The following is a 25,000-nucleotide window of genomic DNA, read 5'->3' as shown; positions in this document are numbered from 1 at the left end:
GGAAGTTTACATACAAGAGTGGCAAGACCCCAGGCCCAGATGGATACCCTGGTGAACTCTATAAAACATTCAGCGACATGCTCCCTCCCTTCCTGCACAAAATGTTGGTTCAGGCCAATGAGGATGGAGCTCTCCCAGCTACTTTGGATAAGGCGTTCATTACAGTTATACATAAGAAGGGTAAAGATCCAGAAGAGGTAGGGTCATATAGACCAATATCTCTCCTTAATACAAACCAAAAGATTTTAGCAAAAACTCTGGCTAACACTTTGGTGGGCAAATTGGTCCATTCGGACCAGACCGGCTTTATCCCCAACAGAAACTCATTCTTCAATCTCAGGCACCTCTTCAACATTATGTATGCTCAGAGGTTACCCAACGTGGACCTTGCCATTATATCTCTTGACGCCGAAAAGGCCTTTGACCAAGTTGAGTGGTCCTATCTATTCAAGGTCCTACAGAAATGTAATATTGGAGATGGGTTCATAAATTGGATCCAGCTTTTATATAGGAACCCCTGTGCAAGAATACTCACTAACCAATCATTGTCGCCCCGATTTAACCTTTATAGCGGGACAAGGCAGGGTTGTGCCCTGTCGCCTTTGCTCTTCGCTCTAATTATTGAACCTCTTGCTCAGGTGATCAGATCTCATGCAGCAATACACGGCTATAATACTAAAGATAAACTCTAAATAAGATCTCTCTATACACAGATGACATTCTCCTCTATGTAACAGAACCTCAATCTAGTATTCCAGCTATTCTTGATTTGATTCATTTGTTTGGTACCTTCTCGGGATACAGAATAAATTGGAACAAGAGCGAATTAAATCCCATACGGTTGCAAAACACCTCTTGGTTAGCACATACACCATTTAAGTTATCTTCAGAAATGTTTTCCTACCTAGGAATTGTAGTTACCAAACAATACTCCTCACTATTTAAAGAGAATTTCCCCTCTCTGATGCAAAAACTCAAGGCAAACAAAACATACAATTTTGGAGAGCTCTCCCAATTTCTCTGCTCGGAAGAATTAATGCCATTAAAATGGTCTTCCTCCCACAACTTCTCTACCTATTCCAGAACATCCCAGTATTCATACCTAAGTCCTTTCATAAACAACTGGACTCAATTATCAATCCATTCATCTGGGATTATAAAACACACAGGATAGGTTAAAAAAAAAATCTCTATAAATCCAAGATGGAAGGAGGATTGTCTCTCCCAAATGTTATATTTTACTATTGGGCTGCTAACTTTCGTGCAGTTACGTTTTGGTTGGATGACGCACATATGGACCGTGAGGAGTGTCAGCCCTTCTCTATTGGTGCTGTGATTTTGTCGCCTGTCAATCTGGAGGTGTCACTTTATAGTAACAATCCTATTATACATAGCACAGTCCGTATCTGGAAGAAAATTAAAGTCTACTTTGACCTTAGACCATTATCATTCATGCTCCCTGTTGCCAGGAATTCCTCCTTTTCCCCCTCTAACCTTGATAACACTGAGCAATGGGGCGAGCTAGGGATAAATACCATAGGGGATCTATATATAGAAGGGACATTTGCCTCCTTTGAGTTGCTGAGGGAAACTTATAGTCTTCCGTCTGTCTTTCTAATTGTCCTTGTTCTGTATTTTATTTACTTTGTACCTAGAACTCTAGGTCTTATTGTTTGTCTGCTCTTTCATGTTTAGATAAGAAATGAATACTTGTCTTTTATACCTATACAGCATTATTGTGTTTGTTCAATAAAAAACTTTTCTTTTGTTTTTTTTTAATTAAAAAAAGTAACAGTCAGTATCTGGTGTGGCCACCAGCTGCATTAAAACCGCGACTCGTCAGTGAAGAGCACTTTTTGCCAGTCCTGTCTGCTCCAGCGATGGTGGGTTTGTGCCCATAGCCGACGTTGTTGCTAGTGATGTCTGGTGAGGACCTGCCTTACAACAGGGCTACAAGCCCTCAGTCCAGCCTCTCTCAGCCTATTGCGGACAGTCTGAGCACTGATGGAGGGATTGTGCGTTCCTGGTGTAACTCGGACAGTTGTTGTTGCCATCCTGTACCTGTCCTGCAGGTGTGATGTTCGGACGTACCGATCCTGTGCAGGTGTTGTTACACGTGGTCTGCCAATGCAAGGACAATCAACTGTCCATCCTGTCTCCCTGTAGCGCTGTCTTAGGCGTCTCACAGTGCGGACATTGAAATGTATTGCCCTGGCCACATCTGCAGTCCTCATGCCTCCTTGCAGCATGCCAAAGGCCCTTTCACGCAGATGAGTAGGGACCCTGGGCATCTTTCTTTTGGTGTTTTTTAGAGTCAGTAGAAAGGCCTCTTTAGTGTCCTAAGTTTTCATAACTGTAACCTTAATTGCCTACTGTCTGTAAGCTGTTAGTGTCTTAACGACCTTTCCACAGGTACATGTTCATTAATTGTTTATGAATCAGTGAACAAGCATGAAAAACAGTGGATTTTTATGAATTATCTTTGCTCCCAAGGATGAAACAGACTTGTGGAGGTATACCATTTTTTTCTGAGGTCTTGGCTGATTTATTTTGATTTTCCCATGATGTCCAGCAAAGAGGTAATGAGTTTGAAGGTAGGCCTTGAAATACATCCACAGGTACACCTCCAATTGACTCAAATTGTGTAAATTAGCTTATCAGAAGCTTCTAAAGCCATGACATCATTTTCTGTAATTTTCCAAGCTGTTTATAGGCACAGTCAACTTAGTGTATGTAAACTTCTGTCTCAGTGGAATTGTGATACAGTGAAATAATCTGTCTGTAAAAAATTGTTGGAAAAATGACTTGTGTCATGCACAAAGTAGATGTCCTAACCGACTTGCCAAAACTATAGTTTGTTAACAAGAAATTTGTGTGGTTGAAAAACGAGTTTTAAGGATTCCAACCTAAGTGAATGTAAACTTCCGACTTCAACTGTATATATACACATACTGTGCATAGATACATACATACATACATATACACAGTATATATACACATACATACATACATACATACATACATACATACATACATACATACATACATACATACATACATACATACATACATACATACATACATACATACATACATACATACATACATACATACATACATACATACATACATACATACATACATACATACATACATACATACATACATACATACATACATACATACATACATACATACATACATACATACATTCAGTTGAAGTCGGAAGTTTACATACACTAAGTTGGAGTCATTAAAACTGGAATAAGAGCAAGCGTATATCGTGGTAGAAAGGGCAATAGAGGACAAAATAATTTTCATTTTCTATTTCTTCGAGGTCACAATAATTACATAGTCTTTCCAATTCCATTTCATCACAATACTGACCTGTTTCAATATGCAGAGGCAATATCCCTGATCTCACCTGTGCACAAGGTGATCTCTTGTTTTTAGGTAGGTTATACATAATATCTCTCAGACACGAATTCACCCTTAATCAATCACAAGGTTCTCAATTTGGGTTTATGATTAATCTCCTTCACCTATTTTTTTCATATTGCATCAGCAGTTGTTTTTAATCATATCTATGTCTCCCTTAACTTGGTTTTCATACAGATGTTCACAGTCAGACTGTTGAAAAAGGTCAGACATTTCAGTTGCCCAGGCTCCGCCTATGGATAGATCCCATTGAAAAACGTTACTAGCTATTCTGGCAGTTGGCATATCCAACAGTCTATTCTAAAGTCTCACCATACACACCTTCCATCTCACCTCACAGGGTTCCCAGCCCATATCCAACAGTCTATTCTAAAGTCTCATCATACATGCCTTCCATCTCACCTCACAGGGTTTCCACCCCATATCCAACAGTCTATTCTAAAGTCTCATCATACACACCTTCCATCTCACCTCACAGGGTTTCCACCCCATATCCAACAGTCTATTCTAAAGTCTCACCATACACACCTTCTATCTCACCTCACAGGGTTTCCACCCCATATCCAACAGTCTATTCTAAAGTCTCATCATACACACCTTCCATCTCACCTCACAGGGTTCCCAGCCCATATCCAACAGTCTATTCTAAAGTCTCACCATACACGCCTTCCATCTCACCTCACAGGGTTCCCAGCCCATATCCAACAGTCTATTCTAAAGTCTCATCATACACGCCTTCCATCTCACCTCACAGGGTTCCCAGCCCATGTCCCCAGTTATTGCAAGTTTCAAAAGTATATCAAAATTGGATTTGTTTGCGAATTCTTTGTGGGTCTGTTAAATCTGAGGGAAATATGTGTCTATGGGCATACATTTGGCAGGAGGTTAGGAAGCGCAGCTCAGTTTCTTCTCTGTTTAGTGCCAAATAGTATTTTAGTTATTACTGTTTTTTTGTCAATTCTTTCCAATGTGTCAAGTAATTATCTTTTTGCTTTCTCCTGATTTGGTTGGGTCTAATTGTGTTGTTGTCCTGGGGCTCTGTGGGGTCTGTTTGTGTTTGTGAACAGAGCCCCAGGACCAGCTTGCTTGGGGGACTCTTCTCCAGGTTCACCTCTCTGTAGGTGATGGCTTTGTTATAGAATGATTTGGGAATCGCTTCCTTTTAGGTGGTTGTAGAATTTATCGACTCGTTCCTGGATTTTGATAATTAGCAGGTATCGGCCTAATTCTGCTCTGCATGCATTATTTGGTGTTTTACGTTGTACACTGAGGATATTTTAGCAGAATTCTGCATGCAGAGTCTCAATTTGGTGTTTGTCCCATTTTGTGAATTCTTGGTTGGTGAGCGGACCCCAGACCTCACAACCATAAAGGGCAATGGGTTCTGTCACTGATTCAAGTATTTTTTGCCAGATCCTAATTGGTATGTTGAATTTTATGTTCCTTTTGATGGCATAGAAGGCCCTTCTTGCCTTGTCTGTCAGATTGTTCACAGCTTTGTGGAAGTTACCTGTGGCGCTGATGTTTAGCCTGAGGTATGTATCGTTTTTTGTGTGCTCTAGGGCAACGGTGTCTAGATGGAATTTATATTTGCAATGTTTGGAACATCAGATCTACTGTCAGGGCCCAGGTCTGACAGAATCTGAGCAGAATATCTCGGTGCTGTTGTAGACCCTCCTTGGTTGGTGACAGAAGCACCAGATCATCTGTAGACATTTGACTTCAGATTCTAGTAGGGTGAGGCCGGGTGCTGCAGACTGTTCTAGTGCCCTCGCCAATTCGTTGATATATGTTGAAGAGGGTGGGGCTTAAGCTGCATCCCTGTCTCACCCCACAGCCCTGTGGAAAGAAATGTGTGTGTTTTTTGTCAATTTCAACTGCACAATTCAATTCAAGGCACTTTATTGGCATGGGAAACATATGTTAACATTGCCAAAGCAAGTGTAGATAATATACAAAAGTGAAATAAACAATAAAAATTAACAGTAACATAACACTCACAGAAGTTACAAAAGAATAAATACATTACAAATGTTATATTATGTATATATACAGTGTTGTAACGATTTGCAAATGGTTAAAGTACAAAAGGAAAAAATATAAACATAAATATGAGTAGTATTTACAATGGTGTTTGTTCTTCACTGGTTGCCCTTTTCTGGTGTGAAACATGTCACAAATCTTGCTGCTGTGATTGCACACTGTGGTATTTCACCCTCTCTCTCTATCTCTCTCCCTGTCTCTCTATACTCTCTGTCTGTCTGTCTCTCTCTGTCTGTCTCTCTCTCTCTCTCTCTCGCCCTCCCTCTCTCTATATTTTTCTCTCAGCTAAATCTTTTTTATTGTATTGCAACGGAATTAATGTTTCCTGTTGGTGTCTCTGGTAGTGTGTGTGTGTGTGTGTGTGTGTGTGTGTGTGTGTGTGTGTGTGTGTGTGTGTGTGTGTGTGTGTGTGTGTGTGTGTGTGTGTGTGTGTGTGGCTGGCTGGCAGGCTGGCAGCAGTCAGTGGCCTAACCACAGTGGGTAGTAGGTTGTCTCATGCTATGTAGGAGGAAGTCTCACCATCAATTATAGATTGTGCTGAGTGGCTGGTACCCCCCCCCCTCCCTAGTAACAGCACCAGAGATGAAGATTAGTCCCTAGTAACAGCACTAGAGATGAAGCTTAGTCCCTAGTAACAGCACTAGATATGAAGATTTGTCCCTAGTAACAGCACTAGATATGAAGATTAGTCTCTAGTAACAGCACCAGAGATGAAGATTAGTCCCTAGTAACAGCACCAGAGATGAAAATTAGTCCCTAGTAACAGCACCAGAGATGATGATTAGTCCCTAGTAACAGCACCAGAGATGAAGATTAGTCCCTAGTAACAGCACCAGAGATGAAGATTAGTCCCTAGTAACAGCACCAGAGATGAAGATTAGTCCCTAGTAACAGCACCAGAGATGAAGATTAGTCTCTAGTAACAGCACCAGAGATGAAGATTAGTCCCTAGTAACAGCACCAGAGATGAAGATTAGTCCCTAGTAACAGCACTAGATATGAAGATGAGTCCCTAGTAACAGCATCAGAGATGAAGATTAGTCCCTAGTAACAGCACCAGAGATGAAGATTAGTCCCTAGTAACAGCACCAGAGATGAAGATGAGTCCCTAGTAACAGCACCAGAGATGAAGATTAGTCCCTAGTAACAGCACCAGAGATGAAGATTAGTCCCTAGTAACAGCACCAGAGATGAAGATTAGTCCCTAGTAACAGCACCAGAGATGAAGATTAGTCCCTAGTAACAGCACCAGATATGAAGATTAGTCCCTAGTAACAGCACCAGAGATGAAGATTAGTCCCTAGTAACAGCACCAGAGATGAAGATTAGTCCCTAGTAACAGCACCAGAGATGATGATTAGTCCCTAGTAACAGCACCAGAGATGAAGATTAGTCCCTAGTAACAGCACCAGAGATGAAGATTAGTCCCTAGTAACAGCACCAGAGATGAAGATTAGTCCCTAGTAACAGCACCAGAGATGAAGATTAGTCTCTAGTAACAGCACCAGAGATGAAGATGAATCCCTAGTAACAGCACCAGAGATGAAGATTAGTCCCTAGTAACAGCACCAGAGATGAAGATTAGTCTCTAGTAACAGCACCAGAGATGAAGATTAGTCCCTAGTAACAGCACCAGAGATGAAGATTAGTCCCTAGTAACAGCACCAGAGATGAAGATTAGTCCCTAGTAACAGCACCAGAGATGAAGATTAGTCCCTAGTAACAGCACCAGAGATGAAGATTAGTCCCTAGTAACAGCACCAGAGATGAAGATTAGTCCCTAGTAACAGCACCAGAGATGAAGATTAGTCCCTAGTAACAGCACCAGAGATGAAGATTAGTCCCTAGTAACAGCACCAGAGATTATGATTAGTCCCTAGTAACAGCACCAGAAATGATGATTAGTCCCTAGTAACAGCACCAGAGATGATGATTAGTCCCTAGTAACAGCACCAGAAATGATGATTAGTCCCTAGTAACAGCACCAGAGATGATGATTAGTCCCTAGTAACAGCACCAGAGATGAAGCTTACGATGGGTTTTGGTTGAAAACTGAAGAGTTTTCTTGTAAGGGATGTGGTTAATGCTCTGTAATGGTACAGCAATTTGTTGTTCTTTGATGTTTTGTATGAAGATACAGTCGCTAGTTAAAGTCTACACACCTCCGGCACGGTCTTCACATTTAACTTCCTTTAAATTCCATCTCAAAAGGGAATTCCATTTTTTTCCCTGATCACTCAACACAACCTACTCAACCTTTATCAAAAGTGAAAAGACACATTTTAGAACATTTTCCAAATCAATACAATATGAATACATGAAGAAGTCTTGATTGCGTATGTTTTCACAGCCCCAGAGTTAATACTGGGTGGAAGCACCTTTGGCAGCCATTATAGCTGGGACTCATTTAAAATAAAATTCTACCAACTTTGCACAACTCTTAGGGCAACATTTACCCATCGTTTTTGTCAACATTTCTCAAGATCACTACATTTGTTTGTGTGTCATTGATGGACAGCAATATTGAAACCTTGTTTCTGATTTTCAAGCAAATTTAAGTTAGGGGGAAACATGTATTCCCTTTTAAGATTTCATTTGTTTGTTTTTTCCCCGATTTTGAAGTTTGTCTGACCTACTCTCTCCTTTCTCTCCAGTTTCTGACCAACCTATGAACCACCAATGAGGAGGCAGGAGAGTAGACAGGGATCCAATCAGGGATGCAGAAGACCAACCATCAAATGGTGAAATAGCCAATCAGATGGGAGGAAAAGGACAGAGCCACACCCAGCCGTCTCCCTGACGACAGTCCCCAGGACCACAGACAAATGTAGTTCCAGAGGCGAGCCTTGTCATCCCTGACTCTCACACACCGTGGAAAACATGAAAAAAAATCTCAATGGAGGCTCAGATTGATATGTCATGGTGCAAAGTGCATAAATAAAAGGTGCAGAGACTCTGTCCAATGAGCTACGTCAAGGTATTTTCCTCTAACTCTTCTCCCTTCCTCCGGACCAATCAAAGGAGGACCATTCTTCCTCCGGACCAATCAAAGGAGGACCACCCTTCCTCCAGACCAATCAACGGAGGACCATCTGCCCCAAAACTTTTGATTGGTGCGAAAAAAAAACTCCAGTGAATCTGGATAAGCAAAATATGTAATGCTCTGGATAAGAGCGTCTGCTAAATGACTAAAATGTAATGGGTCCGCAAGTCAAAAAGATGTTGGGTCCTTCCTACGGACTAACCTGAGAGAAAAACGAGTGCACACTTTTCCTTTTAAAACCTTCCTTTTTTTGTGGGACTAACCTGAGACAAAGACTAGGAAGGGCCAACAATACTCTCTCCTTCCAACCTAACCCTGCCTTTTACTGCCGAGTGGACTAACAATACAGTGGAGCGCTAACATGGGTAAAGGCTGTATAGCTCTGGAGATCACAGTGCACAAGGTGCTCGTTGGATAAGTTCAACTAGAAGGAGGAGAAGAGGAATGCTTTATTAATCCATGCCAGATGGAAATCGGACTATAGTAACAATCATCATTCTCTACACTTCTCTTCCTCGCAGTGACGCTAACCTGGATAAATAAACAAATCAATAAACAATTACAACTATAATCAACAACATGGACGTCATCATCAGAACGCCAACACAACCCCGAGAGGCGGGGTTTAACAACAGAGTGGGCAGGGCTTCGGTGGCATTGTCGGCAACCAGTTGGTTTGCCTTCCTCTATGGCTTTGCCCTACTGTCAATCATCCAGTTTCCCACGGTGACGGGCGACTGTTGGCTGATTGAGGGGGAGAAGGGCTTCGTGTGGTTGGCTATCTGCAGCCAGAACCAGCCCCCTTATGAAGCTATCCCTGCCCACATCAACAGGTAAGAACCAGCCCCCGTATGAAGCTATTCCTGCCGACATCAACAGGTAAGAACCAGCCCTCGTATGAAGCTATCCCTGCCCACATTAACAGGTAAGAACCAGCCCCCGTATGAAGCTATCCCTGCCACATCAACAGGTAAGAACCAGCCCCAGTATGAAGCTATCCCTGCCCACATCAACAGGTAAGAACCAGCCCCTGTATGAAGCTATTCCTGCCCACATTAACAGGTAAGAACCAGCCCCGTATGAAGCTATCCCTGCCCACATCAACAGGTAAGAACCAGCCCCGTATGAAGCTATCCCTGCCCACATCAACAGGTAAGAACCAGCCCCGTATGAAGCTATCCCTGCCCACATCAACAGGTAAGAACCAGCCCCTGTATGAAGCTATTCCTGCCCACATTAACAGGTAAGAACCAGCCCTCGTATGAAGCTATCCCTGCCCACATCAACAGGTAAGAACCAGCCCCCGTATGAAGCTATTCCTGCCCACATTAACAGGTAAGAACCAGCCCCCTGTATGAAGCTATTCCTGCCCACATCAACAGGTAAGAACCAGCCCCCGTATGAAGCTATCCCTGCCCACATCAACAGGTAAGAACCAGCCCCCGTATGAAGCTATTCCTGCCCACATCAACAGGTAAGAACCAGCCCCGTATGAAGCTATCCCTGCCCACATCAACAGGTAAGAACCAGCCCCGTATGAAGCTATCCCTGCCCACATTAACAGGTAAGAACCAGCCCCCGTATGAAGCTATTCCTGCCCACATTAACAGGTAACGAACCAGCCCTCGTATGAAGCTATCCCTGCCCACATCAACAGGTAAGAACCAGCCCCCGTATGAAGCTATTCCTGCCCACATCAACAGGTAAGAACTAGCCCCCTGTATGAAGCTATTCCTGCCCACATCAACAGGTAAGAACCAGCCCCGTATGAAGCTATCCCTGCCCACATCAACAGGTAAGAACCAGCCCCCGTATGAAGCTATCCCTGCCACATCAACAGGTAAGAACTAGCCCCCTGTATGAAGCTATTCCTGCCCACATCAACAGGTAAGAACCAGCCCCGTATGAAGCGATCCCTGCCCACATCAACAGGTAAGAACCAGCCCCCGTATGAAGCTATCCCTGCCACATCAACAGGTAAGAACCAGCCCCTGTATGAAGCTATCCCTGCCCACATCAACAGGTAAGAACCAGCCCCCGTATGAAGCTATTCCTGCCCACATCAACAGGTAAGAACCAGCCCCCGTATGAAGCTATTCCTGCCCACATCAACAGGTAAGAACCAGCCCCCGTATGAAGCTATCCCTGCCACATCAACAGGTAAGAACCAGCCCCCGTATGAAGCTATCCCTGCCCACATCAACAGGTAAGAACCAGCCCCTGTATGAAGCTATCCCTGCCCACATCAACAGGTAAGAACCAGCCCCCGTATGAAGCTATCCCTGCCACATCAACAGGTAAGAACCAGCCCCTGTATGAAGCTATCCCTGCCCACATCAACAGGTAAGAACCAGCCCCCGTATGAAGCTGTCCCTGCCCACATTAACAGGTAAGCGTGGCAGAGATAGGGTTGCAAAATTCCAGAGATTCCCAAAGTTTTTAATCAGTGATTTTATTTGGCTCATTAAACATAATTTGTGTTTTTAATATGTTCTATTATCCAATTTACTGTTCTTGAATGCATTTTCTTATTTTCGTTTGATTGAACGCATTTGATTAAATTGCACAAATTGGATTCCCAGATTTCCTGCTTATTCCCAACTGATTCCAGAAATATTCCAACTGGGATTTTTGGATAACCTGGAAAATTTGGGAAAGTTACGGGAATTTTGCAACCCCAGGCAGACGGCATTGTTTAGGATTTCTGTGTGTTTTATTTTCCTTTGTTTGTCTATGTTTACTTCTAGTTAGGTTTTCCTTGTTGTCATGTGAATGTTTTACTGTAAATTGCCTTTGAAGAAAAGAAAGACCTGTATCAACCTGTTGACCTTCGTCAGTTTTTGTTGTAAAGTGTTTTATTGCAAGTTTAAATGCACTTTAAATAAAGTCTGCTTTGAACAGCACTATCGTGGACCTGAGGCTCAACGAGAATAAGATCAAGAGTATCCATTTCTCATCGCTCAGCCGCTTTGGGAACCTGACATACCTAAACCTCACCAAGAATGAGATCTCGTACGTGGAGGATGGAGCTTTCTCGGCCCAGTTCAACCTACAGGTTGGTCCTGAACATCGCAGTGATTCCTGGGGCTCTGGTGAACTATGTAGGGAGAAGTGTGCCATTTGGTACCTTACCTTCAATCACATTCCCTTACCTCACGTTACCTTACCTCACGTTACCTTACCTCACATTACCTTACCTCATGTTACCTTACCTCACGTTACCTTACCTCACGTTACCTTACCTCACGTTACCTTACGTTACCTTACCTCATGTTACCTTACCTCACGTTACCTTACGTTACCTTACCTCATGTTACCTTACCTCACGTTACCTTACCTCACATTACCTTACCTCATGTTACCTCACGTTACCACCTTACATCACCTTACCTCACATTACCTTATGTTACCTCACGGTACCTTACCTCACATTACCTTACCTCACCTCACCTCACGGTACCTTACCTCACGTCACCTTACCTTATGTTACCTTACGTTACCTCACGTTACCTTACCTTACCTCACGTTACCGCACGTTACCTCACGTTACCGCACGTTACCGCATGTTACCTTACCTCACGTTACCTTACCGCATGTTACCATACCTTACGTTACCTTACCTTACGTTACCTTACCTCACGTTACTTGACCTCACCTTACCTTACCGTACTTCACGTTACCTCATGTTACCGTACGTTACCTCACGTTAACTTACCTCACGTTACCTCACGTTACCTCACCTCACGTTACCTTACCTCATGTTACCTTAACTCACGTTACCTTACCTCACGTTAACTTACCGTACCTCACGTTACCTCACATTACCGTATGTTACTTCACGTTAACTTACCTCACGTTACCTCATGTTACCTTACCTCACGTTACCTTACCTCACATTACCTTACCTCACGTTACCTCACATTACCTTACATCACCTTATGTTACCTCACGTTGCCTTACCTCACGTTACCTCATGTTAACTTAACTCACGTTACCTCACGTTACCTTACCTTACATCACCTTACCTCACATTACCTCACGTTACCTTACATCACCTTACCTCACACTACCTTACGTCACGTTTCCTCACGTTACCTTACCTTACGTCACCTTACCTCACGTTACCTTAACTCACGTTACCTTACGTTACCTTACCTCATGTTACCTTACCTCACGTTACCTTACCTTACGTTACCTTACCTCACGTTACCTTACCTTACATCACCTTACCTCATGTTACCTTACCGCACGCTACCTTACATCACCTTACCTCACGTTACCTGACGTTACCTTACTTTACATCACCTTACCTCACGTTACCTCACGTTACCTTACATCACCTTACCTCACGCTACTTTACCTCACATTACCTCACGTTACCTTACCTCACGTTACCTCACGTTACCTTACCTTACATCACCTTACCTCACGTTACCTTACGTTACCTTACCTCACGTTACCTTACCTTACGTTACCTCACCGTACCTCACGTTACCTCACGTTACCTTACCTTACCTCACGTTACCTTACCTCACATTACCTTACCTCATGTTACCTTACCTCACGTTACCTCACGTTACCTTAGCTCACGTTACCTTACCTTACGTTACCTTACGTTACCTCACGTTACCTTACCTTACTTTACCTTACGTTACCGTACGTAACCTTACCGTAAGTTACCTCAAATTACCTTACGTTACCTTACCTTACGTAACCTTAAGTTACCTTACATTACCGTACGTTACCTTACCTCACGTTACCTTCTCACTTTACCTTATCTTACCGTGCGTTATGTTACCTTACCTCACGTTACCTTACCTTACCTTACGTTACCTTATCTTACCATTTCTTACCTTACCCTTTCTTACCTTACCCTACCTTACCCTTTCTTACCTTAGCCTTTCTTTCCTTATCTTACACTTTCTTACTTTACCTTACCTTTTACACCTTACCTTACCCTTTATTACCTTACCTTACCAACCCTTACCCTTTCTTACCTGACCTTACCCTTTCCTACCTTACCTTACCCTTTCTTACCTTTCCTTTCCTTACCATTTCTTACCTTACCAAACCTTACCCTTTCTTACCTTACCCTTTCCTACCTTACATTACCCTTTCTTACCTTACCTTTCCATGTCTTACCTCACCTTACTCTTTCTTGTTCCCCCTTACCTTTCCTACCTTACCTTACCCTTTCTTACCTTACCCTTTCTTATCTTACCCCACTTATCTTACCTTACCCTTTCTTACCCACCTTACCTTACCCTTTCTTGCATTACCTTACCCTTTACATACTTTACCTTACCCTTTCTTACCTACTTTACCTTACCCCTTTACCTTACCCTTTTTACCCTACCTTACCCTTTCTTACCTTACCATACCCTTTCTTACCTTACTGGTTCTTACCTTACCCTTTCTTACCTTACCATACCCTTTCTTACCTTACCTGTTCTTACCTTACCCTACATTTTCTTACCTTACCCGTTCTTACTATACCATACCCTTTCTTACCTGACTCATTCTTACCTTACCCTTTCGGACCTTACCTTACCCTTTCCTACCCTACCTTACCCTTTTCTACCTTACCCTTACTTACCTTTCATACCCTACCTTGACATACCCTTTCTTACCTTACCCTTTCTTACCTTACTCATTCTTACCTTACTCATTCTTACCTTATGCTTTCCTAATCCTGTCTTACCTTACCCTTTCTTAGCTTACCCTTTCCTACTTTACCTTAATATTTCCTACCTTCCCCTTTCTTACCTTCCCCATTCTTACCTTACCCTTTCTTAGCTTACCCTTTCCTACCTTACCTTAATATTTCCTACCTTCCCCTTTCTTACCTTACCTTACCCTTTCTTAGCTTACCTCACGTTACCTTACCTCATGTTACCTTACCTCACCTTACCTCACGCTACCTTACCTCACGTTACCCTACATTACGTTACCTTACATTACCTCATGTTACCTTACCTTCCCTCATGTTACCTCATGATACCTCACGTTACCTCCTACCTTACCTTAATAATACCTACCTTCCCCTTTTTTACCTTACCTCACCCTTTCTTAGCTTACCCTTTCCTTCCTTACCTTAATCTTTTCTACCTTCTCCTTTCCTACCTTCCCCTTTCTTACCTACCTTACCTTACCTTTCTTACCTTACCTTACCTTACCCTTTCTTACTTTACCTTACCTTCCTACCTTACCTTACCCTTTCTTAGCTTACCCTTTCCTACCTTACCTTAATCTTTCCTACGTTCCGCTTTCTTCCCTACCTTACCTTACCCTTTCTTACTTAAACTTACCTTCCTACCTTACCATGTCTCACCCCACCTTACCCTTTCTTACCTTACCCTTTCTTACTTTACCTTACTTTCCTACCTTACATTACCCTTTCTTACCTTACCCTTTCTTACCTTACCCTTTCTTACCTTTCCCTTTCGTACCTTACCTCACCCATCTTACCCTTTCTAACCTTATCCTTTCTTACTTTACCTTACTTTCCTACCTTACATGACCATTTCTTACCTTACCCTTTCTTACCTTACCCTGTCTTACCTCAACTTACCCTTTCATACCATACTCTACCTAACCTTTTCTTACCTTACCCGTTCTTATTTATCGTACCATTTTTTAACTTACTCATTCTTAACATAACCTTTCTTACCTTACCTTACTTTACCCTTTCTTACTTTACCCTTTCTTACCCTACTTCACCTTACCTTTTCTTACCTTACCCTTTCTTATCTTACCTTTTCCTACCTTACCCTCTCTTACCTTACCTTATCTTTCTTACCAGGTGCTGCAGTTGGGGTTTAACCGTCTGAGGAACCTAACAGAGGGAATCCTCAGAGGGCTGGGGAAGCTGCAGTACCTCTACCTACAGGCCAACCTGATCGAGGCAGTCACCCCCAACACCTTTGAGGAGTGTCCTAACATAGAGAACATTGACCTCTCCATGAACAGGATTCAGGTGCTGGACGGAGGCTTGTTTACTGGGCTCAGTAGATTAACCACGTGTGAACTCTACACCAACCCATTCAACTGCTCCTGTGAGCTGTTGGGGTTTTTACGCTGGTTGGCAGTCTTCCCCAACAGGTAAAAAACACAAGTTGAAGCAAAATTGGATATTCAATCTATTTTCAATGACTTGTCAATACACTGAAAAGTACAAGCTATTTATTTCAAAAGTGTTTCCCATTGTTTTAAAATGTAAATTAAAATGACTTCCTACATTGACTGCCTTGAACTGGATTTGACCCAAACACTGGTAACCGCCGTGTGTTCCCGACCAGGACCAACGAGAGGATGGTGTGTGATACTCCGGCCGGGTTTTCAGGCTACAGCCTCCTCAGTCAGAACCCCAGGATGCCTGCGAACCGCAACGCTCTGCACATGCTCAATATGGTGTGTAGACTAATACATATCATTATTATTATCACTTAAAAAAATCCACCCTAAAATAAACTATCTTTTGGTATTTGTTTCATTAGACCATTGTTGACATAGTCCCAAAATGATTTGCTTGTCACTAATCAGGTTTTCAAGATATGTACATTTTCAAAATACAGAAATACATCTGGTATGATGCATGAGAGAGTGTTGAGACAGTGTAGGCCATCATAGTAGGTTGTCATAGTAACAGTATATCGTTCATAGCAGTTAGAATACATTACATCATGTTATATTTTATGTTAATTGAGCGTGGGAAATGAGCTATACAAATGAATTATTGTTATTGTTCTGATTTTATGATTACTTTTATAAAATATTTGTATGATTATTGTTATGGTTATATTTAGGATGATGATGATGATGATGATTGTTATTGTTCTTATAGGTGTGTACCGACGACGGTAGCAACTCTTTGCCGAGCATCATTGTTCAGTCTGATTTTACGACCCTCCCACCGTACTCTCCCTGCGGATTGGACGACTGCCCTTCTGGAATGTCCCCGGAGGACCCAATCAGCATCAGCCCCACCTACCTTGATGTGAACAACAAGCCTAGTATGAAGGTGAAACAGGTGAGCCCCAGGTGGAGCTGTCCCGACAGGCTCTAAGGGTTGTGTTTGTGTGAGTGTTACAGAGTTTAGAATGTGTCTTAAGCCAATCCACAGCTACTTTGAAATGTTCCGGATGGAGCCATTCAATCGGTACCTTTTGGGTCTCGACCCGTTGGAACGTTGTCCAAGAGATGGATCACGTGTGTTGGTTAGAGTCCAGTCTGGGCCAGTCAGACAGTAGAGGATACTAGGCTGTAAGTTGATGTGGATGTCACGTGAAGCTGTTCCTACGGGCTCTTAGGGTTGTGTGTGTGTGTGTGTGTGTGTGTGTGTGTGTGTGTGTGTGTGTGTGTGTGTGTGTGTGTGTGTGTGTGTGTGTGTGTGTGGTGAGTGCGTGTGTGTGTGTGTGTGCATGCCTGTGTGCCTGCGCACGTGCATGATGTCACGTGAAGCTGTTTCTATGGGTTTAAAGGGTTGCCGTATGTATTTGTGTTGATGTTTGTCTCTGATGGACAGACGTACATAATGCTATGGGACGATATGACTAACGAGGAACTTTGATCATTTGGACAGATCACGATTTGCAGGTGTTCACATCTTTCTAATTTCAGATGAGGAGGAGACATTTGGGGTTGAGCTACTGCCCTGCTTTCACTCCTTCTAACAGGTCTACCCCCAGAAGTACGCAACATTTTAGTTCTCTTTCTCTCGCTCTCTCTCTCTCTCTCTCTCTCTCAGTAATCATATCTCTCTCTCTCTACTCTCCCTCAACCAACTCTCTCCCTACTATCTCTCATCTCTCCCTACTCTCTCTCTCTCTTCTCTCTCTCCCTACTCTCTCTCTCTCTCTCTCATCTCTCCCTACTCTCTCTCTCCCTACTCACTCTCTCATCTCTCCCTACTATCTCTCATCTCTCTCTCATCTCTCCCTACTATCTCTCATCTCTCTCTCATCTCTCCCTACTCTCTCATCTCTCTCTACTCTCTTCTCTCTCCCTACTCCCTCTCTCTCCTCTCTCTCTCTCCCTACTCTCTCTCATCTCTCCCTACTCTCTCTCTCTCCCTACTCTCTCTCTCTCATCTCTCTCTACTCCCTCTCTCTCTCTCCCTACTCTCTCTCCCTACTCTCTCTCTCTCTAGATCTCCCACACCTCAGCAGTGATCATGGTCCAGATCCCTCACCCTACTCTCTCTCTCTAGATCTCCCACACCTCAGCAGTGATCATGGTCCAGATCCCTCACCCTACTCTCTCTCTCTCTAGATCTCCCACACCTCAGCAGTGATCATGGTCCAGATCCCTCACCCTACTCTCTCTCTCTAGATCTCCCACACCTCAGCAGTGATCATGGTCCAGATCCCTCACCCCTTCAGTAAGATGTACATCCTGGTCCTCTACAACAACAGCTTCTTCACTGACATACAGAACCTGAAGAACCACAAGGAAGAGATTGAACTGAACAACCTGAAAGCCCACACCGGTAGGACATAGGTTCAGTCATCCCTACCAAACATGCGTGTGTGTGTGTGTGTGTGTGTGTGTGTGTGTGTGTGTGTGTGTGTGTGTGTGTGTGTGTGTGTGTGTGTGCGTGCGTGCGTGCGTGCGTGCGTGAGAGCAAAGAGACAATTTTAGAAATTGATTTGCATTTTAATGAGGGAAATAAGTATTTGACCCCCTCTCAATCAGAAAGATTTCTGGCTCCCAGGTGTCTTTTATACAGGTAACGAGCTGAGATTAGGAGCACACTCTTAAAGGGAGTGCTCCTAATCTCAGTTTGTTACCTGTATACAAGACACCTGTCCACAGAAGCAATCAATCAATCAGATTCCAAACTCTCCACCATGGCCAAGACCAAAGAGCTCTCCAAGGATGTCAGGGACAAGATTGTAGACCTACACAAGGCTGCAATGGGCTACAAGACCATCGCCAAGCAGCTTGGTGAGAAGGTGACAACAGTTGGTGCGATTATTCGCAAATGGAAGAAACACAAAAGAACTGTCAATCTCCTTCGGCCTGGGGCTCCATGCAAGATCTCACCTCGTGGAGTTGCAATGATCATGAGAACGGTGAGGAATCAGCCCAGAATAACACGAGAGGAGCTTGTCAATGATCTCAAGGCAGCTGGGACCATAGTCACCAGGAAAACAATTGGTAACACACTACGCCGTGAAGGACTGAAATCCTGCAGCGCCCGCAAGGTCCCCCTGCTCAAGAAAGCACATATACATGCCTGTCTGAAGTTTGCCAATGAACATCTGAATGATTCAGAGGACAACTGGGTGAAAGTGTTGTGGTCAGATGAGACCAAAATTGAGCTCTTTGGCATCAACTCAACTCGCCGTGTTTGGAGGAAGAGGAATGCTGCCTATGACCCCAAGAACACCATCCCAACCGTCAAACATGGAGGTGGAAACATTATTCTTTGGGGGTGTTTTTCTGCTAAGGAGACAGGACAACTCCACCGCATCAAAGGGACGATAGACGAGGCCATGTACCGTCAAATCTTGGGTGAGAACCTCCTTCCCTCAGCCAGGGCATTGAAAATGGGTCGTGGATGGGTATTCCAGCATGACAATGACCCAAAACACACAGCCAAGGCAACAAAGGAGTGGCTCAAGAAGAAGCACATTAAGGTCCTGGAGTGGCCTAGCCAGTCTCCAGACCTTAATCCCATAGAAAATCTGTGGAGGGAGCTGAAGGTTCGAGTTGCCAAACGTCAGCCTCGAAACCTTAATGCCTTGGAGAAGATCTGCAAAGAGGAGTGGGACAAAATCCCTCCTGAGATGTGTGCAAACCTGGTGGCCAAGTACAAGAAACGTCTGACCTCTGTGATTGCCAACAAGGGTTTTGCCACCAAGTACTAAGTCATGTTTTGCAGAGGGGTCAAATACTTATTTCCCTCATTAAAATGCTAATCAATTTCTAACATTTTTGACGTGCATTTTTCTGAATTTTTTGTTGTTATTCCGTCTCTCACTGTTCAAATGAACCTACTATTAAAATTATAGACTGATCATTTCTTTGTCAGTGGGCAAACGTACAAAATCAGCACGGGATCAAATACTTTTTTCCCTCACTGTATATATCAATATAATGTCATGTAAGTTACTCACTCTCTTTCTCTCCCCCTATCCCCTCTCGCTCACTTCTCCCTCCTTCCCTACTTTCTCCGTCCCTCCCTCTCTTTCTCCCTTCCCCCTCTCTCTCTCTCTCTCTCTCACTTCTCCCTCCTTCCCTACTTTCTCCGTCTCTCTCTCTCTCTCTCTCTCTCTCTCTCTCTCTCTCTCTCTCTCTCTCTCTCTCTCTCTCTCTCAGACTACACCTACTGCGTTGTGTCCATAAGACACCAGCTTCGTTATAACCACACCTGTCTGTCCATCTCCACCGGGAGGAAGGCAGGTCTGGAGAGGACCTCCAACGACTCCTCTGCTACCCACTACATCATGACTATACTGGGCAGTCTCTTCAGCATGGTCCTCATACTAGGGTTAGTCTTCCACAGACAATGAAAAAAGAATCAGCACTTACTTCATTAGAATTCCAATGCAGTCTGTTGTTTAGTCACGGTATTATGGAGAGTTCAGAGGAAAACATAATGATTTAAATGCGAAAAAAATTGGAATGAGAAAATGATTAATGATAAAAATTTCCCATCTCGAAAATGGTTTCATAAAATATTCTTCTTCTAGTTTTGTGTTCCACTGCCTGAGGAAGAAGAGGCAGCGAGACGAGAAGAACAAGAAGATTGGAAAGATACAGAAGAGCCTGATGGAGCTGAAATACGGAGCTGACCTGGAGGGTGGTGGAGGAACAGGAGGAGGGGGGTCCATCTCTCAGCTATCCCAGAAACAGATGCTCTCGGCTGGGGAGAGTCTCACGCGGATGCCCTACCTTCCCCAGGGTGGAACCTGTGAGATGGACCAGTACAATCTACAGGAGATCATTGATACTCCAAAGGCAGTGAAAGGGAACTATATCGAAATGCGAGGAACTGTGGGCGACCTGCCGGACCGGAGGGAGAGAGAGCGGGAACGAGAGCGGGAGAGGGAAAGAGAGAGGGAATGTAGTCTCTCTCCACAAGACAACCCTCAGGTAACCTGTTCATTTGACGCTGTACTGTGGCTGCACTGTGGCTACACTGTGGCTGTACTGTGGCTGCACTGTGGCTACACTGTGGCTGTACTGTGGCTGCACTGTGGCTACACTGTGGCTGTACTGTGGCTGTACTGTGGCTACATTGTGGCTGCACTGTGGCTGCACTGTGGCTGCACTGTGGCTGCGCTGTGGCTGCGCTGTGGCTGCGCTGTGGCTGAACTGTGGCTGAACTCCAACCTAGTGTGTGTATTGGAGGAGGATACAGCAGAATCCCATCTCCTGAGGATTAATAAAGTATTCTTCTTCTTCATCTTTGTCCTCCTCCTCCTCCTCAGGGTTCAGTAGCAGAGATCTCCACCATCGCCTCAGAGGTGGACAAGGTGAACCAGATCATCAACAACTGTATTGATGTCCTCAAGTCTGAGTCTACGTCGTTCCAGGGCGTCAAGTCAGGCTCTGTGTCGACCGCCGAACCCCAACTAGAGCTGATCTCAGACCAGCCACAGAGACAGTCAGGGTTCCTGTCACCGCAGTATAAAGGTACTCACTGTCATTACAGTGTATACACACACCTGTCTGTCCCTCACTGTCATTACAGTGTATACACACACCTGTCTGTCCATCCGTCTGTATCTTTTTATTTTTTATTGAACCTTTATTTAACTAGGCAAGTCAGTTAAGAACAAATTCTTACTAACAATGACGGCCTACACCGGCCAAACCTGGACAGCGCTGAGCCAATTGTGCGCCGCCCTATCTGTCTATCCGTCTGTTGATTGATCAGTCGGTCGGTCTCTTCACTCTATCTAGAAACAAATTTAAAAAACCCCGATAAACTTTGATTTGAAGGAGGCAGTGATCTACCACCAGCCTCAATGTCAAAAGCACCTGTTATATCTGAATTATTATTAAATGTTATAACTTATTATTATTACTTTTTACCATGCTCTTTGAGATTATTATAATGAAAAGCGCTTTACAAATGTACCAAATGATTAATATGATTATTATTATTATTGAAGGAGGTTACCACCACCCTCTCCAGAGACACCACAGTATGGAAGCTCCATCCAAACGACCTTCGACCTCCTCCAGTGGTTCCGTCCGCTCCCCGCGCACCTTCCGCTCCGACGGGCCGTACCGGGGAACCTCTGAGACCGAGTACATCGAGAAGACCTCACCGACCGGAACCACCAAAGACACCGTCCTCACCGTGACGCCCGCCGCTGCCATATTACGAGCAGAGGCCCAGAAGGTATTGTACACTGTGTGTGTGTGTGTGTGTGTGTGTGTGTGTGTGTGTGTGTGTGTGTGTGTGTGTGTGTGTGTGTGTGTGTGTGTGTGTGTGTGTGTGTGTGTGTGTGCGTGTGTGCGCGTGTGCGTGTGTACTAGGCTTCTATATATATGTTTTTTCATTTTTGTCTAAAAACGTTTATAAAGCATTTTTATTTCAAAGAAATTAAGTTGCTGCTCATGTCGCTACAAAGCTTTGTGATTTATAACTGTAACTGAAAACAAATAGAAGTGCTCGACAAAACAAAATGTATTAAATGTGTTATATCATAATAATAATAATAATAGATTTATTTTATATAGCTCTTTTTATTATACAGATCATCTTAAAGATGCTGAAAACCCAAAACCAAAAGTACACGTAGTTATTGGGCTCGATAGTTATAATAGTAGTATTAATATAGTATAGTGATAGGATAACTACATAGTAGTATTACAGTAGTATTAATATAGTATAGTGATATGATATGCTAACTACATAGTAGTATTACAGTAGTATTAATATAGTATAGTGATAGGATAGCTACATAGTAGCATTACAGTAGTATTAATATAGTATAGTGATAGGATAACTACATAATAGTATTACAGTACTATTAATATAATATAGTGATAGGATAACTACATAGTAGTATTATGATATGAATTATTATTATTTTTATATTTATTATAAGGTCCGACAGTACAAGGAGCAGCGCCACTCGTACCCGGGCCCCCAGCACCACCTCCCTGACTCTGAGGAGCTAGAGGAGCTCAGTAGCAGGAAACCCTCTTCCATCCTGGAACCCCTCACCCTGGGGCGGCACCCCAGAGAGCTAGGTAACACTGATTGATTGATTGGTTGGTTGGTTGGTTGGTTGGTTGGTTGGTTGGTTGGTTGGTTGGTTGATTGGTTGGTTGGATGATCGGTCAATTGGTTGGTTGGTTGATTGGTTGGTTGGTTGGATGATCGGTCAATTGGTTGGTTGGTTGATTGGATGATCGGTCAATTGGTTGGTTGGTTGATTGGTTGGTTGGTTGGTTGGTTGGTCGGTCGGTTGATTGGTCGGTCGGTTGATTGGTCGGTTGATTGGTCGGTTGATTGGTTGGTCGATTGGTTGGTTGGTTGGTTGGTTGGTTGGTTGGTTGGTTGGTTGATTGGTTGGTTGGTTGGTTGATTGGTTGGTTGGTTGGTTGGCTGATTGGTTGATTGGTCGGTTGGTTGGTTGATTGGTTGGTTGATTGGTCAGTTGGTTGGTTGGTTGGTTGGTTGGTTGGTTGGTCGGTTGGTTGATTGGTCGGTTGGTTGATTGGTCGGTTGGTTGATTGGTTGATTGGTCGGTTGGTTGATTGGTCAGTTGACTGGTTGGTCAGTTGGTTGGTTGGTTGAGTTGGTTGGTTGGTTGGTTGATTGGTCGGTTGGTTGGTTGGTTGGTTGGTTGGTTGGTTAATTGACTGTGTGTATATACTGAGTTTGACAAACCAATTTCCCCTCAGGGATGAATAAAGTGTTCTTCTAATATCTGATCTTATCTAGCCTACGCCCAGCTGTCCCCGCAGTACCACAACCTGAGCTACGAGTCCAGTCCTGAGTACTCCTGCACCCCGTCGCTAGGGATCTGGGAGAGGTTTAAACTCCATCGGAAGAGACACAGAGATGAGGATTACGAGGAGGAATACATGGCGGCGGGACACGCATTGAGGAGGAGTTTGCAGGTCGCCAAGGACGAGGATCTGCACGACATACTAGACTATTGGAAAGGTGTCTCGGCACAGCAGAAGTCGTGAATGGGCTGGTGTCGTGATGTGATGAGGCTCTGTCACTACTTAGTTGGGCATAAAGGAGGACGGAGGTCGTATGGAGACTAAGGGCTCTATTCCACCTGGAAAGATGAAGCGTTACAGATTCTGCGATTCATTTCTGATTGACGTCTGCAGCGTTTCACCGTCTCCGCTAAAGCAGGAACATCTACGTTTCAATCAATCTGTACAGCTGAACTTCCACGCTGTGAATTAGAGCCTTACTGTACACACACACACACACACACACACACACACACACACACACACACACACGCCTCTCTGCTTTTAAAAACATGGACCAAAATGAAATTAATACGATTTAAAAACAACGAATGAAGATCTTGATTAAAAATACATTATTTTTTAACAGAAGATTAAGAGATATTATTATTATTATAATTATTATTATTATTATAACTATTTCTCCCAGACTTCTATGTAGCTGTTTCTACTAAAACTAGGTTTTGGATGAACACAAAAAACCACAACACAAGATATTATATGGACTAGTAGTCTCACGAGTGTGAGTACGCTAGTGTGTGTGCCAAATCAACAAGGGTCTCAAATAGCACCTTCTTCCCTAGAAAGTGGTGCACTGCATAGGGAATAGAGTGTGATTTGGGACGCAGCACCGAAGAGAACCGTAGAACACTGTATAAACCTCTCTCCGGCCTCATCACTCTTTTATATATATTAAACAAGTTAGAATAAGATGTGATTCTTACTATTATTATTGTTATTAATATTATCAGTACTATTATTTGAATATCGCATGGCTACGTCCTGTGACAGTGACTATTGTTGTGACTTTCGAGAAAGAAGGAACTCAAAATGGCCGTCGCACAACCTTATTATAAAATGTCCGCCTCTGAACAACCTCGACGAAGACAGACATTTTTGATCTCTTCTTTTTACCAGAGGACTCTTTCTCTCTTCCTTAAGGAACACTATTTTCCTCCACTAACAGACTCTTATTCTGAAACCTTCCTTGACATATTACAGAGGGGACTTTTATTGTGAAACTACAAGAAGGGGGGATGATCTTGTTCAGAAGAAAGAGAAAAAGCTCTATATTTGCATAAAAATACGTCTTGTTAGTTAGTTAGCTAGTTAGTTTGTTTCTACCGAGGGGATTTGAAAACCTTCTTTGAGACTTTGAGAGACCAGCTCCAAACTGACCTAACCTGCAGTACGTTTTTGATTTTGAAATCCTACCAATCTCTAATGAATGTCTTCAAGTCCCTAACGTGGATGATTACTGCACTGTTCAAAATCAGAAAACGTCTCTTAACTCTAAAA

The 25,000-nt window shown here is 43.4% G+C and overlaps 1 protein-coding gene across 1 annotated transcript in view; it reads left to right on the top strand.

Annotated features, from left to right (window-relative positions):
* Positions 1 to 25,000, top strand: part of LOC106564138 (protein ELFN1) — a 192,948-nt gene that overhangs the window by 167,223 nt on the left and 725 nt on the right. Inside the window, exons 3-14 of the mRNA XM_045710457.1 lie at positions 8,136 to 9,357; positions 11,426 to 11,579; positions 15,327 to 15,625; positions 15,823 to 15,934; positions 16,368 to 16,553; positions 17,855 to 18,011; positions 19,847 to 20,018; positions 20,221 to 20,623; positions 20,962 to 21,166; positions 21,649 to 21,881; positions 22,594 to 22,738; positions 23,436 to 25,000. The exon at positions 23,436 to 25,000 is cut by the window's right edge and continues 725 nt beyond it. Of these exons, the coding sequence (XP_045566413.1) occupies positions 9,104 to 9,357; positions 11,426 to 11,579; positions 15,327 to 15,625; positions 15,823 to 15,934; positions 16,368 to 16,553; positions 17,855 to 18,011; positions 19,847 to 20,018; positions 20,221 to 20,623; positions 20,962 to 21,166; positions 21,649 to 21,881; positions 22,594 to 22,738; positions 23,436 to 23,686 (2,571 nt within the window). The 5' untranslated portion in view covers positions 8,136 to 9,103 and the 3' untranslated portion in view covers positions 23,687 to 25,000. The remainder of the gene's footprint in view (positions 1 to 8,135; positions 9,358 to 11,425; positions 11,580 to 15,326; positions 15,626 to 15,822; positions 15,935 to 16,367; positions 16,554 to 17,854; positions 18,012 to 19,846; positions 20,019 to 20,220; positions 20,624 to 20,961; positions 21,167 to 21,648; positions 21,882 to 22,593; positions 22,739 to 23,435) is intronic.

Source organism: Salmo salar, chromosome ssa02 (genome assembly GCF_905237065.1).
Source record: "Salmo salar chromosome ssa02, Ssal_v3.1, whole genome shotgun sequence".
Classification (NCBI taxonomy): Eukaryota; Metazoa; Chordata; class Actinopteri; order Salmoniformes; family Salmonidae; genus Salmo; species Salmo salar.
This window is presented reverse-complemented; position numbering and strand designations above follow the sequence as displayed.